At 29.6% G+C, this 14,730-nt stretch overlaps 1 protein-coding gene and 1 pseudogene across 1 annotated transcript; both read left to right on the top strand.

Moving 5' to 3' along the window:
- Positions 1-709: 709 nt before the first annotated feature.
- Positions 710-1,190, top strand: LOC112691517 (putative ankyrin repeat protein RBE_0220). Its single transcript, XM_025565784.1, has 2 exons — positions 710-959; positions 1,037-1,190. The coding sequence occupies exons 1-2, from the start codon at positions 832-834 to the stop codon at positions 1,188-1,190; spliced, it is 282 nt and encodes a 93-aa protein (XP_025421569.1). The 5' UTR covers positions 710-831.
- An 8,823-nt stretch (positions 1,191-10,013) lies between these two features.
- LOC112691502 lies at positions 10,014-10,402 on the top strand (annotated as a pseudogene).
- The last annotated feature ends 4,328 nt before the right edge of the window (positions 10,403-14,730 follow it).

The raw sequence follows: 14,730 nt of genomic DNA, 5'->3' as shown, positions 1-14,730 counted from the left end.
AAAATAAAAATTTCATTTATATTAAATTGTATTCAAATATTTAAATCAAATAATATTTTTACCTACAATATTAATTATTTTTACAAATGTTTTAACTGTTTAATTTATACAGATTCCATAAATGTTTTAAAATACTTAACACGTTTATTTCTTTTATGTAGTTATTTTGTATCAATAACAATTTGGAAATGTCTTTTTGTACGAAATATTTTGTAAGTGAATGTGTGTATATTTTTCGGTTTCCCTTTGAAATATGTAAGCCACACGTTTTATTACAATACTAAATAGTAGGTAATTGGAGTTTAGGTTTTGATTCGTTGTACAAGGTCCTTTGTTCATGCTGAATCAGTCACGGCACATTTAAAGACTGTTGTAGAAATTTCTATTATTATTTTCTTTCCCTTCTTTGGTTATAATAGTTGTCAGTTATACGAATGTATTAATATCATTCGTCTTTGTCATTAAGTCGAAACAGTGTTTGCGAATTTGTGATGATACGAAAATGTTTAATTGGCTCACCCCTAGTGATCTATTTACAAACAAATGTCTTAAAACAGAAACCGGTATAGATGCATGTGCCTACTTTATAAACGAAATACGTCAATATTGTAAGCTATTATGTTACTAAAAATTAAAATTTATATCTTTGAATTTGTTTAAGAAAATTTTTTTTTTTTTTTCAAAAAAAAGAAAACACACAAGCAATACAGTAAACAAAGTTAATTAAAAATAAAGGTTTATAATTATTTTACTCACATTATATAAACTTATGCTGTTATATTGCTATGTTCTGTTAAAGATTCCTGGGAAGAATCACAAAACACAATTCATATGGCATTACGAGATGCCATTTGCAGAGGAGATTTTAATGCAACCCGTACAATTTTGTTGGAACTTGGGTCAAAAGAAGATTTCATTGTTAATATGGCACCTAATGGTAGTACCACATTGTTATACTGGTATTAAACTTAATTATTTACAATTCATTATTATTATTATTATTTTAATTATAAACTAAAATATTTATTTTTATTAGTGCTTGTGAAGTTGGGAGAAAAGACATAGTGAAAATGTTACTTGATCATAAAGCTGATGGTAGAATACATCCAATAACTCGGTATTCTCCTCTTTACATTGTTGCTTTTAAAGGAAAAAAAGATATTGTTGAAATAATTCTTAAGGTACTATGAATAAATTAAAACATTTATTTGTACTATATATGTAATGTACACTCATTAATTGTTATACATTTTGTTACCAATAATATTATTAATCTTCTCAACAATACTAATAAACTTATAACACTAACATGGATTCCTAGCCACACCGGAATTGAAGGTAATGAAAGAGCAGACATGATGGCAAAACAAGCAACCAGTGATCAAACCATCGAAGTATTGAACTTGCCTTCTAAAAATGATCTTAAAAGAGAAGCCAAAAATATCATAACAAACTTATGGCGTAAGGAATGGCATTTTCTGAGGGACAACAAATTAAGAGAGATTAAACCCACCACCGATAGATGGATTAACCCATCAAACATAACTAGACAACAGGAAGTAATTCTAACCCGCTTAAGGATTGTACACTCCTGGCATACCCACAAACACCTCGTGGACAAAACAGACTCAGAACCATGCATCACCTACGGATCCAATATCTCCATCAAACATCTCCTTTTAGAATGCCGCCAATATAATGAAGAAAGAACTAAACACAACATTCCAAGTAGCATCGCCGTATATCTCAACAATGAACCTTAAAATATCAACAGTACACTAAGTTTTATAAGAGACACCAATTTATACAAAACCATTTAACTTTTATTCTCTGTATTTTGCTTCTTTCGTATCTAATTCTTATTGTTTTGTTACCTACTATATATTTATAATTATTTACCTATAATGTAATAATTAATGTGTAATCATCATTCGCGACCAATGACCTATGTTGTCGAGGCCTTGTTCTTTATAATAAAAAAAAAAAAAAAAAAATCAATACTATAAAAAATACCCCATACTAAAGAACTTATTAGTTTTTTTAATGATATGCAAATTATCATTATAAGTATTATTATATCATTATATTAAGTTATGCTACTGTGGATTTTTTTGTAATAGTTGTTTTTCAGTTCACCAGTATCTAATTCATAAAAATATAAACTACTACATTAATTATTAAAATAATTTATAAATGTTCAGAAATTGGGGCCTCTCAACACAAATTCAGCGAGGGCCCCTGATACGTTGACGTCCTATCGGCCATGGACAGGCTGACACTGCACCATTAAATTATGTAAAATATTATAAACTGTTTTAAACTAATAAATAATAATTATTTCGAAACGCGCACGGACAACACAATTCAAATAATAAAAAAAATCAAATAAAAACCTAATTCTACAATATGCCATTGACATCAGTAGCAGGTCAAACACTCAAAGGATTAGTCCAAGGTCTATTCCACCATACTTCCCCATATAACATGTGCACTATTCACTACAACCCTCTACAGCACTGTTGACTATAGGCTGTCAGTTAGTTCTTAACAATCTCTTGATCATAAGCCTCTATGTGTGAGCATCGACCGCCGAGGATCCTTTAAAAAGCTTTATGTGACAAGTTATTTCTACTTATTTCAATTTAAACTTTGGTTTGTGATTTGAGTTATCTGTGGACATGTCGAAAAGTATCACTTCACCAAATCCTGTGTCGTTTAACTTGATTTCAACCTCACTCTATTCTTATAGCAATGAACTATGTATCTATATAAGTAGTTGACCCACTGGACAAAGAATATAAAATATAAAATATATTTTAAAATACTTACCATGTTTACCAAGTAAGTGCTATGTTATTTAGCTTCCAAGACTCTCCAAGTTGCATTGATCTGGAACGTTTGTAACCTCAAGAGCCCTTAAACTAGAAGAAATTTAATCAACTCAAACCTCACTACTTATCTTTTCATATATCATTTCTCTTTTCTCTATTAAATAAATCTGTTCATTTTATTTATTTTTCATTTTGAGTTATTATAAATCTATTAATTTATTCTTAATATATTATGATCGTTTCATGTGAATAAAAATAAAAAAACCAAATCAGACGAAAAATTATTGAGTTCATATCAATTTCGATTACTGTTTTTTATATGTTATAATTGTATTTATAAAACTGTTAATAAATTGATGTTGATAGTCGTTTATTACTCATTGATTTTTTTATACAACCCACCAATACCTAACTTCCGTTCAACGAATACAATTTTTCACTTTCTCCAATATCAACTTTCTTCGGGTAGCGACGTAGTATTCGTCCATCCGCTCAAAGTCGTCATATTCTGCCCTCCTGTCCTGTTGGTCAAGGTGTTCTCAATGGGTTCTGATGTAAAGTTTAATATGTGTCAATAGTTATATTACTAAACAAAACAGTGGCGTATTTACAGGAGTTGATCTGTGTGATATATCATCCCCCAGAACCTTTTTTTTTTATTAATTTCACTTTTTTTATTTTTCTTTTAAATGCTTGAGCCGTAAATCCGTAAGGATATTCTTAGTATTTCTAAGTATTCTATCAGTCCGTTATCAATAGAAGTTAATAATAGACATAGACAGTTGTAAACAATATAGTTATTAGTAGTTTCAAGAAAATCGTGAACATTTGATAATTATGATGAATTATTATTATTATTATTATAGTTTAATATCCTAATGTTCATGGTTATTTTATATATCTATTAATTGATTATATCTGTGATTATTAAATTTATACTATACTAGCCGACCCGTCACAGCTTCGCCCGTGATTGGTTGTTTATTTTGCCTTCGGACCATGATATGTAGAATTTTTTATTCAAATATTATTGTTTAATGTGATCGGCAAGTAAATATAAAAAAAGGGTCAATGAAAACTTATTAAAATTTTTCTAGCGTTATAAATGATAAAAATAAATACAGATAAAAAAGAATTAATTTATGTTTGAATAATTTAAGAATTTGATTGAAGTTGATGGAAAAAAAAGAAAAAAATAGAATTAAAATAAGAATTTTACAAGACTTCTGAGTATATGATGTTTTATGTTATATTTCCTGTTGAAATTAAAATCATAAGATGATTCGGGTCCCCAGTTCGAGAAAATGCCACATATAATTGCGCATGTTAAGTTAGATCACACACCAATCGTGTGATTGACAGAAATGTAACCATTTTCATGTTCTAAAGTTCCATTTCCAATTTTCAATAACTGTGCTGGAAAAATATCGTCCCCTCCGCATAAATAAACTCTCATGTTTGTTCGCAAATAAAGTTTTTCAACATAGTTCCATATAGGGGAAGATTTTAAGCAAGCATTAACGACATCAGCTTGAGTACCTTTACGGATTACTGGTAAGGTTTGACGGAAATCACCAGCGAAAACAAATGTTATGCCACCCATAAACTTATTATTACACCTAAGATCTTTTAATGTTCGATCAATTGCTTCGATTTGTGATCTGTGACTCATTGTACACTTATCCCACACAACGAATGAGGTTTCTTGAAGAATTTTTCCAAGAGGGCCATTTTTACGAATCGGACAAACGTATTCTGAATCAAATAATATATTTAACGGTAACTTGAAAGTCGAGTGAGCAGTTCTACCGCCACTAAGGAGAGTTGCTGCTATACCAGATGAAGCTACTGCTAATGCAACTTTACCTGAGGATCTAATTTGAGCCAACAACAAATTAATTAGGAATGTTTTTCCTGTACCACCCGGAGCATCTAAAAAAAAAACTCTTCCTTGATGATTCATTACAATTTCTGTAATAACATTAAAAGCATATTTTTGATCATTTACTAATTTTGGTAAATTGATTTCTACAAATTCTCGTAAGATTATTATCGTAAGAACGCAAAATTGAAAATTCAAAAGAATCAGATGCATTTTCATTTCGAACAGGTGAGTTCATTCCAAATTCAATTAAATATTTTTCAGACAGACAAACAACTTTATCTTCTATTTCAATCAAACCTCTATTAAATATTTCATCAGAAAAAGTAAATTGCAAGTCATTTAATCGAGTGCGCTCTGTATAAAGAATATCTTCACAAAAATCATTTCTAAACTGTTCCCACAAAAATTGAGGTTCAGACGGTTGGCAGAAAACTATGATTATTGCGAATAATTCTCTTAATTTTGAAGGACTTTCTGAAAGAGTTGCCTCCGCTAGAGCATTTTTCCATTGCTCGTCATTTTCTATAAGCCCAAGAGCAAAAGAGGTAGCTTTAAAAGTCGCGTGAATGACTCCATCAAAGGCCTTCAAGCTTTCAAATGAAGTAGGACCTTGTACATACTTTATTAACAATCTTAAATGGAAGCACTCACTTTGATTTGGGTGAATCGTGAAAATTCTACCAATGGCAGTGTCCATTTTTATTCCTTGCCAACCTGGAACATCTTTTCCCCGTCTTCTTTTTAACCAGTCTCTGCTATTATCCCAGGTATAATAAGAAGGAACTTCATGATAGAACAGTGTTTTCGCAAAATCATCATGTGAACACAGTTCAAAAAATGCAGTTAGTGTCGTTTTTCTTGGATTTTCAATAACTTGATGAAGATTATTAGCATTAAAGAAAACACGCTGTCCATTTTCTAGATGAACAGCCAAGTGCTGAACTGTCAGATCTCTATCATGGATTTCAAAATTGAAAATTCTCCAAAACGCTTCAAAAGTACATATGTATCGACCATTCAAATAATTTGTAATCTCATCGTTTTCACGATTAACAGAAAAAGTAGCTCTATCTGATCCTTTATTAATATATTTACATATGTATTTTATCGCTTTAACCGAATGACAGTATTCTACGTTAATATGCGCATTAAAGCACCAAGATAGCACTGGACAATACGGTACAACCCAACGGTTGTCAACCACGATTTCTGTTTGACCACGAACTTTTAATATTGCAGTATAACCTCCATCATATGGTGATCTCCGTCGGTAAGTCGGATAACCATCATCTCAAGTTTGAGTATCCCTGACCAATTTGTGAGGGTATTTCTTACTACATTTTCCATTATTCATACATGGCGATCTAATATTTAACTCGCCGCATGGGCCATGAATCATATTCTTGCATACTATTTCATAAAGTATAGGATCTCTGTCTTTGTTTGGTATCTCGGAAGAAATAATTTTATCCATTTCATCTGGCTGAATTTTCGTTTGTAACCACAAAAAAATGTGGCAGTGTGGCAAACCTCGTTTTTGCCATTCAACACTGTAAACATAACAATTTACATCTCCGAAAATATATTTATTTTTTTATACATGCATAAACTTTTTTAGTTTGAGATGAAAAACTCTAGAGATTATATCGTTGTCTATCAAACGACTTTTGGTCTTGAAATAATTCATTTTTTATTTCCAGCCATTCCGGGTTGCATGTGAAAGTAATAAATAAATCTGGATGGCCAAATTTACGAACATAAGTCATGGCATCCTGATTTTTTTTATGCATGTGACGTGGGGAGCTAGTAAAAGAGGAGGGAAGAATTACTTGTTGCCCCACGTTATTAGTATTAATATTTGCATCATTGTTAACAGCATCTCGGAGGTGAACATAACCATCCGCAAGTAGTTGTTTTTTTATGGTTACGAATAAAGTGTAGTCTTTCAGAAATCATTTTTGCCATCATATCTACGGCGAATTGGCTGAATAATGTTTTGTAATAATGTAGATGATTTAGACTTGTTTCTCTAACCATAAACCTATAAGAATAAAATTGCATGCAGGAGACAGTTTTTTTTCTGTAAAATATTAATGTGATAACCGTCTTTGCCTCTAGTATACATCTAGTATACATATAGTATAGATAGATATAGATAGATAGATAGATTAGCGATAGTGTGTAAACCACGTGTTAAGTGTTCACATTTGCTCTCGTCCTTTCGTGTAATCGTGTCTCATTTAAAATTAACCGATCGGTGAACAGAATTTTTTTTAAATGTCGAATACCATAAAAAATTACTTTTCGATAACTCAACCTAAAAGAAAACTGGAAGTGGTGGATGACAACGATGATGAACCCATGTCTGTAGTTATCATGTATGTATTATTGCTATTATTATTATTATTATTATTATTGTAACTGTTTAATAAGAGTGTTGGTGATATTGTTAATACTAGTGGTATAACTATAAAATCCGTGGATTTTGTCAATTATGTACATCATACAGTTCCATTAACAGATAATGAAAAGTTATTTGTGATTATTATTGTTCAAACTAAAATAATTTTGTTTGAGCCATAAATTTATTTTCATTGTACTTAGGTGCTTAAAAATATCTGGCATCCTCCTCGAAATTATGCTTTTCCATTATTAGAAAAAAACAAATTAAGAGGATTAAAATGTCAGTTTGAATGATTAGATTAATATGCATGGCTTGCTTACTCAGAAGATAAGGCAGGCCTTTTTTGTAAATATTGTGTTGTATTTGCTAGAACTGGTGATATGCAGGAGAAATTACTTGGTCAGCTTGTACTGAATTGCTTTAATAGTTATGCTAAAGCTACAGCGGCAAATTATCTAAACTCTTGGCATTGTTCTTTTCTAATTCATACTGCATTAGTGTAATAAATAATTTATTATAAACATTTCGAGAGCATGTTAAACATAAATACAATTGCCAATCTGTTATACTATTTTATAAGTATAATGAAGAAAAAAAAATTAAAAATGATTGATCAAATTGACTTTGATAGGTATGTTTTATGAATTATTAATAATTTTAATCACTGATTGTATAATTTAAGATTTAATTCATAGAGTGTCTCAGATTAAAGAAAACCGTAAGAGACTTATTCCAATTATTGAATGTGTGATACAATGTGGCCATGAAGAGCTTCCCTTAAGAGGATATAGAGACAGTGGATCAATTATTGTTGATGGTAAATTTAAAATAAACAAAATGAAATAAATTGGTATTTAATTTGCTTTAGTTTTGTAAAAAAAATAAGAAATAAATCTAAAGCTAGGGTAAAATAATTGTTATAGAAATATTTTATTAAAAATGTATAATTATTATTATTATTTTTTTTTTTTTTTTTTTTTTTTTTGATGGATGATACTTTTAGAGAAGGCAATTTTAGATCTATTTTAAAATATAGGGCGAAAGGTGATGAATATTTAAAACACATTCTCGAAGGACCTGATCAAGGAAACCGACGTTATACTAGTCCCATCGTTCAAAATGATATAATAAATGCTTGCAATACTATTTTAATAAAAAGAATTTCAGATAATGTAAATAATTCTAAATGCTTTTCTATTTTAGTAGATGAAACATCTGATATATCTACTATTGAACAGCTTTCAATATGCGTTAGATATATCAATAATCAAAATATATTAGATACATGAAGATTTTCTGCAATTTTTTGTTATTGAAGTTCTTACTGGTGTGAATTTAGCAACATTTATATTAAATGGTAACTATATTATAATCAAAAATTTATAACTTTTGTATAATAATTATTAATTACTACTAAATATAAATGGTTAAAATTTAATTTAGGTTTAGCTCCTTATAGTATAAACTGCAATTATCTACACGGGCAAGCGTATGATGGAACCATGAATATGGCAGGTAGAATTAAAGATGTTCAGTCAGTGATAAAAACAAAATACCCTAAGGCTTTGTATGTACACTGTGCGGCTCATTCATTGAACCTAGCAGTGTCGGCAGCTAGTGATCAGCAGCCTATCCGTAACTGTTTAGGCATAATGAGAAAGCTCATGTTTTTTTCAAAACTCCAAAACGCAATAATGTTTTACAACATGAGATTGAAAATGGTGATATATTACCGATGCAAAAAAATTGAAACGCTTATGAGCCACTAGGTGGATACAACGTTACGATGCAGTTAATGACTTTATTCAATTATTACCATTTGTTGTCAATGCACTACAAACAATTGCGACTGAGTGGAAAGATTCATCCTCAATAGATGCAGATATGTTGAAAAAGGCTATACAGAATCAGAATTTTTAATTTCTCTTCATGTAATTAAAGTGAGTTGGTTAACTAATTAGTATAATAATTTATAATTGTTTTAATTATCTATAAATAACTGCATTTGCCACCGTGTAGTTAAACAATAATTTATAGTAATTAAACCTGCATGTTGTTTTTTTTCTGGATTTTTATAGGTCATATTTTCATATGGTTTGCCCTTTTGTAAAAAATTACAAAAAGTGCGTATCGATTTAAAGCAGACGATAGAGTTAGTTGAGGAGGTAATAGATTGCCTTCGAAATTCAAAGAATTGTAGGGATACAAAAAAACAAAGCAAATCCTAAAGTTGACGGTTTATCTATACTCTATTCAATTTAAGAGTACATCAGGCGACGGACGAAAACTGGTCGTAACCGCACATGCTATTCCCCCACTATCGGTTATCGGTGGTTCAGTCACTACATTCGGCCCCACCACTAATTATAATCATGATGTATAATAGTTTATATGCAATATTATTTACCTTGATTATAATATATACGTCAGCTTGTGATAACGACGTTGTAGTCGACGGTGTACGATTTATAACGGCGCTCGGCGATAAGAATCGACCGGAAACGATTATTGTCGCCAATTGATTTTGGAGGGTCGGCTAGTGGGCAGCGATTAGTCGTACATGCGCAAACCGATGTGCTCTTAAGTTGAATAGACTATATAGAAAACTATTACAGAATAGTTATTTTCATTCCATATGTAGAAAACTTTATACATGAAATTAAAAATCGGTTTATGAACCACAGATGTATTTGAAGGTAAATAATATATAGATTGTATTAGGTCTACAATTTTATTACATTTTATTCATGACATTCATTAACATAATTTTTTAGGATTTTAATGTATCTTTGGCAGTTCAAAACTTACCGCTGAAGATATTGAACAATTCAATAAATTGATTGAATTTTATGCTCCAGAAATTCATACAGATGTGGCATTGACAGAATTAAAAATGTGGAGGAACAGACTTGCAAATCAAAACATTACATTAAAATCGGCATTTGATTGTTTGCTAAAATGCAATGAAGATATATATATCAAAACATACATTTTTTACTTAAAATATTGTCTACATTGTCAGTTCCAACAGCTTGTCCGAAAAGGTCATTTTCAAGTTTGAAAAGAATTAAATCATATCTACGCAACACAATGTCTGAAGTAGGTACTTAATTAATACTGAAATAATGTATTAACCCATGTACTTTGTTATGTTTAATTTTTTTAATTTATAAGAGGCTAAATGATTTAGCGATGTTGAGCATTCATCGTGATATAGAAATTAATGTAGAAGTATTGGATGAAATATCTCAAAAACCACGAAGAATGGACATTATTTTATGATCTAAATTGTACTTATTATGAAAATTAATGTATAATATTATTAATGTTGGTATAGTTTTAAATAAAATCATGTTATATAAAAGTGCACTTTACGGAAACTGGAAAAGTATGATAACAAGATCCTCCTAGAAGATATTTGTCCCCTTGACTCCAAATGTACAAAATAGTTATGGTTATATCACCTCCTAGAAAAAAATCCTAGATACGACACTGAAACAAAACTAGTCATAACCAGCCGTAATAAAAATACATATTAGGAATTAATATGTACCAATCTATTGCAGTACTACTGGAGTGTATATTTAACACAGGATGAATTCAGTCAGTTGAAAAGTGTTTAAAAAAACCGTTACGGTTTCTGTTTTCATAAAAAATATAAATAATATTAAATTTTAAAAGTAAATACATAATTTTCTTAGATATTTTATTACGAAGCGCATTATTTCGATTGGTATTTTATTAAAAATCGCAAAATAAATCTTGATTTATGTTTAACATCTTCGGGTGGTAGTTAGTAAATAAAACCATCAAGGGAAGACACCCATTTTTTTTTTTTTAAGTGAATATGTATAAATATAGTTGGCGTCCTATAAATATATTTTTCTCGCGCTCCTTAGAGTAACCTGGGGTAAGATGACGCACTTTTTTATAAAATGATTTTATAAAAATACATTTTTATTATCAGAACTTAATACATGATAAATAATAGCCAATATAGTGTAGAAATGGTAAAAAAAAAAAGATTCCTATATAAATAACTTTTCCAGTGTGAATAACTAATTTTATTCTATCTAAATATTACATCAAAAAGTAAAAAATTAAAACTTATCTCATTTCAAGCTGTTGTTCAAGTAAATTTCGTTTTTTTTTTTCTGTTACTGATAAACATAGCTGGTACATTGATAAACACTAAACAGTATGTCCATAATTAAAAATCTTAATAATTTATTGATAATAGTTTATCTTACCCCATGCGTCATCTTACCTTAGGTTACTCTAGTGGTGGCCAGTACGGACGTGGTTCCTTATCCAGTGTATCATAGAAATATGCATTGCACCTTGGACAGCCGCCTCTATCATACTCTGTGTTCTAGCCAAGAAATAAAAATAAAAATATCTTATAAATATTGAACTGAACACTAATTAAATGAAAAAAAATAGTTACTATACCAATAAATATAACTGTGCCCAATTGTTATTATTTTCCATTAAATTTCACTTGAAATAAATTACTTGGAATATCTAAAGTCTAATATATCCAGTAGCGTAATTTGGAATTGGTTTTGGTGTGGGATTGGGATATAAATTTATACTATCATTCTAGTAGGGCTATGCCCCCCACACCCCCTTTAAACATTAAATCTCATATATCTCAATATTATATTAATTTATTATAAATTAAATGGTATAATAATGATTGTAAAAAATGTTAATTTTTAATTATTAACTTTTTCTAACTTTGTACTTACAGGTTGTTCTACAGAAATCATTGATCTAATTCTTTGTTGTTCCAAAGAAAATATCCTTATGTTATTGATTTTTAAATTTATGGATATGGATATGCCATAATAATTACATAGAAATAAGAAATACATAAATGTATGAAGATTTAGATTATTTCAAAAAATATTTCAACTTTATTACGACAAGTTTTTTGCTGGGTTGGTCTTGATCTGAATTACATTTTGACAAGCTGTTTTCTTTATCAGTTTATTTAAATTTTGTTGAAAAAAAGAAATAAAAGCATACTGCCTTTTCATTTTTAATTTAATAATTGAATACGTAATTTAATAATATATTAAATTTACATTATCGCACAATAGACACACATCCACAGTTACAGAAAAAATAATATTATTTTATTACTCATTTTATTATATATAATATAAATAATAATAGACATTGGTGTTGTACTATTGCTGATCGTTTACAGTTTTATAATATTTCAAAATAGTTAATACCAGTATTGCCAGTTATAATTTTTTTAAAAAGCTATGAGTACTATCACATAAGGCCGGAAATCAGCTGAAAAAAAAAAAAAACGATTAATAACAAACATATTAACGGCTGGTACCAAATTGGTTTCATAACTCCAAACCCATATGCCGAATTGGTTCCCGTCTAAAAAAGGTATTTTATTAGGTATAGCCAAATTGGTTCCCGTTTAATTACGCACATTTTCCTCCTCAATTTTACAGGCTTAGGACTATCAACTTTAAAGTAAGCTTGGTTAAAAATGTGCGTAAATGTGTGATAAAAAAAAAAATGAAAAAATATCTACAATTTTAAATCGTTGATTTGGAAGTCAACTTGTGATCACTTTAAGTACAAATAATAAAATATAATAAATACAATTTAAAACAATTGATTTGTAAATTTGAAGCTAACTTTCTTTAAATATTCAATTCTTGTAATCTTTTTATTAATCTAGTCAGTCATATAATTTTCCAAATTCAGTAATCTATTGTGTATTATATTTCTATACTTCATCTTATCGATATAATATGATCGATATATGATAATATATATTTAAAGCTTTTAAAATTTTGTTTCTTCTCTTCTATGCACTGGCCTGCTGAATTTTAATTTTTAATAATGTAAGTAAATTGTGTTAAAAATTAAAATTTTCAATATTTTTCCTGTAAACAAACGAGAACCAATTCGGCTATACCTAATAAAATACCTTTTTCAAACGGGAACCAATTCGGTTATACCTAATGAAATACCTTTTTCAAACGGGAACCAATTCTGCCAAATGGGAACCAATTCGGCTACTCCCATATTAACACAAAAATAAAAATATTAATACTATTAAAATTGTTGGCAATTTCTATTTCTTTCTTTAGTAAAGCTATTAATCTTTTTATCATATTTTACAAATAAATAATATTATTAGAACATTAAATATAATAAATAAAAATATTAAATAATCAAATTCATAGTTTATTAAATTTTAATGTTCTGAGCAGTCCAACATTAAAACAACAAACGAGGAAATAAAATAATAAGTATTAAAAATAACAAAACAAAATGAATAGGTAATACTTAAAAAAATGTTAGAATAGTGAATTAAAGTCTTTTGAATCACGAATCTACAATCGTGAAACGAACTAAGATATACTAGTCCGAGGTGTAAAGTGATAACTATTAACTAGATATAAATATAAATCCGATTCGTAATTAACAACCACCACAAATAAATATAATTTGTTTTGATATCAACCATAAATATGGTTTATCATATGGAGTGATAACGAAAACGAAGGGAAAAACTCATGATATCAAATGTATATGTCGTTGTGTAATATCATACTTATATACACAAACAAAATATATGATTATATAAATATAAACAGTGGCGTAGCCAAGGGGGGGGCTAAGGAGGCTATAGTCTCCCCCATGAGCCATGTTTATATGTATTTTAATCAAAGGCTTATTGATGTTATGCCACTTGAAGGACTTATTCCGGCAAATTTAAATATGTATGACGATAAAAATATTATAAATGCTGCTAAAATATATGTCCAAGATCTCCATGATGATATCTCATCTACAATCAGAGCTGACCTGTTCATATGGGGGCAACAATGGAGTCAAAATACTATTCCAAAACCGAATTCTGCTCTTGATTCACTCTCTCGTCGCACCAATCTTTGACCTAACATTAAAATACTTTTACAATTATTCGCCACGTTACCAGTTACCTCTTTCACTCCGGAAAGAACGTTTTCAGCATTTAATCGCTTAAAAATTTTTTTAAGAAGTACTATGTCGGAAAACAGATTATTAGCTATGGCTGATATAAATAAAAAAGAGCAATTCGATGAAAGTGAAATAATAACTGAATTTTCCAGAAATTCGCCTAAGAGAATGCAGCTGTCAGAGTGAAGCAAGTGACTGAACACTAAAACCAAAATTATTATTATTGTTACGGATTCTTCCTCGGAGAGGAAGACGACGTGTAAAGAAGAGGAATTGTAATCACGTTTCTCAAAGATATACACTTTATTTTGACACTCAATTAAAATACATATAATAAAACATAAACTATAAAAGGTTCCGTAAAGTATGTTCGGCCAATGCTAATACCAGACTGACTGCCTCGGTCATTCCAATGGCCGACGTCTGTCCGCGTCCGGGTAACATGCTGTCTCAGCATTTGCGCGGTGTGACACTGCACATGTTACTACATAATACGAACATAATATTATTCAGGGGTTCGTAACACCCCCCCGACTAAATGAGACACGGGGGTCCCATGACCACCGTGTTTCATACTAATTACATCTTAAGGTTTACATAATGTTCTGAACTAAAAGAGAGAGAAA

This window comes from Sipha flava, unplaced genomic scaffold (genome assembly GCF_003268045.1).
Source record: "Sipha flava isolate LNK unplaced genomic scaffold, YSA_version1 624_pilon_pilon, whole genome shotgun sequence".
Taxonomy (NCBI): domain Eukaryota; kingdom Metazoa; phylum Arthropoda; class Insecta; order Hemiptera; family Aphididae; genus Sipha; species Sipha flava.
Note: the sequence above shows the minus strand (reverse complement) of the source record. Positions and strands in the feature narration are given on the sequence as shown.

Bases quoted from the DNA above. Each gene is read 5' to 3' on its own strand.
- LOC112691517 (XM_025565784.1), top strand. From the start codon at position 832: ATGGCATTACGAGATGCCATTTGCAGAGGAGATTTTAATGCAACCCGT. The intron at 960-1,036 runs GTATTAAACTTA...TATTTTTATTAG, and splicing joins AGTACCACATTGTTATACTG to TGCTTGTGAAGTTGGGAGAA.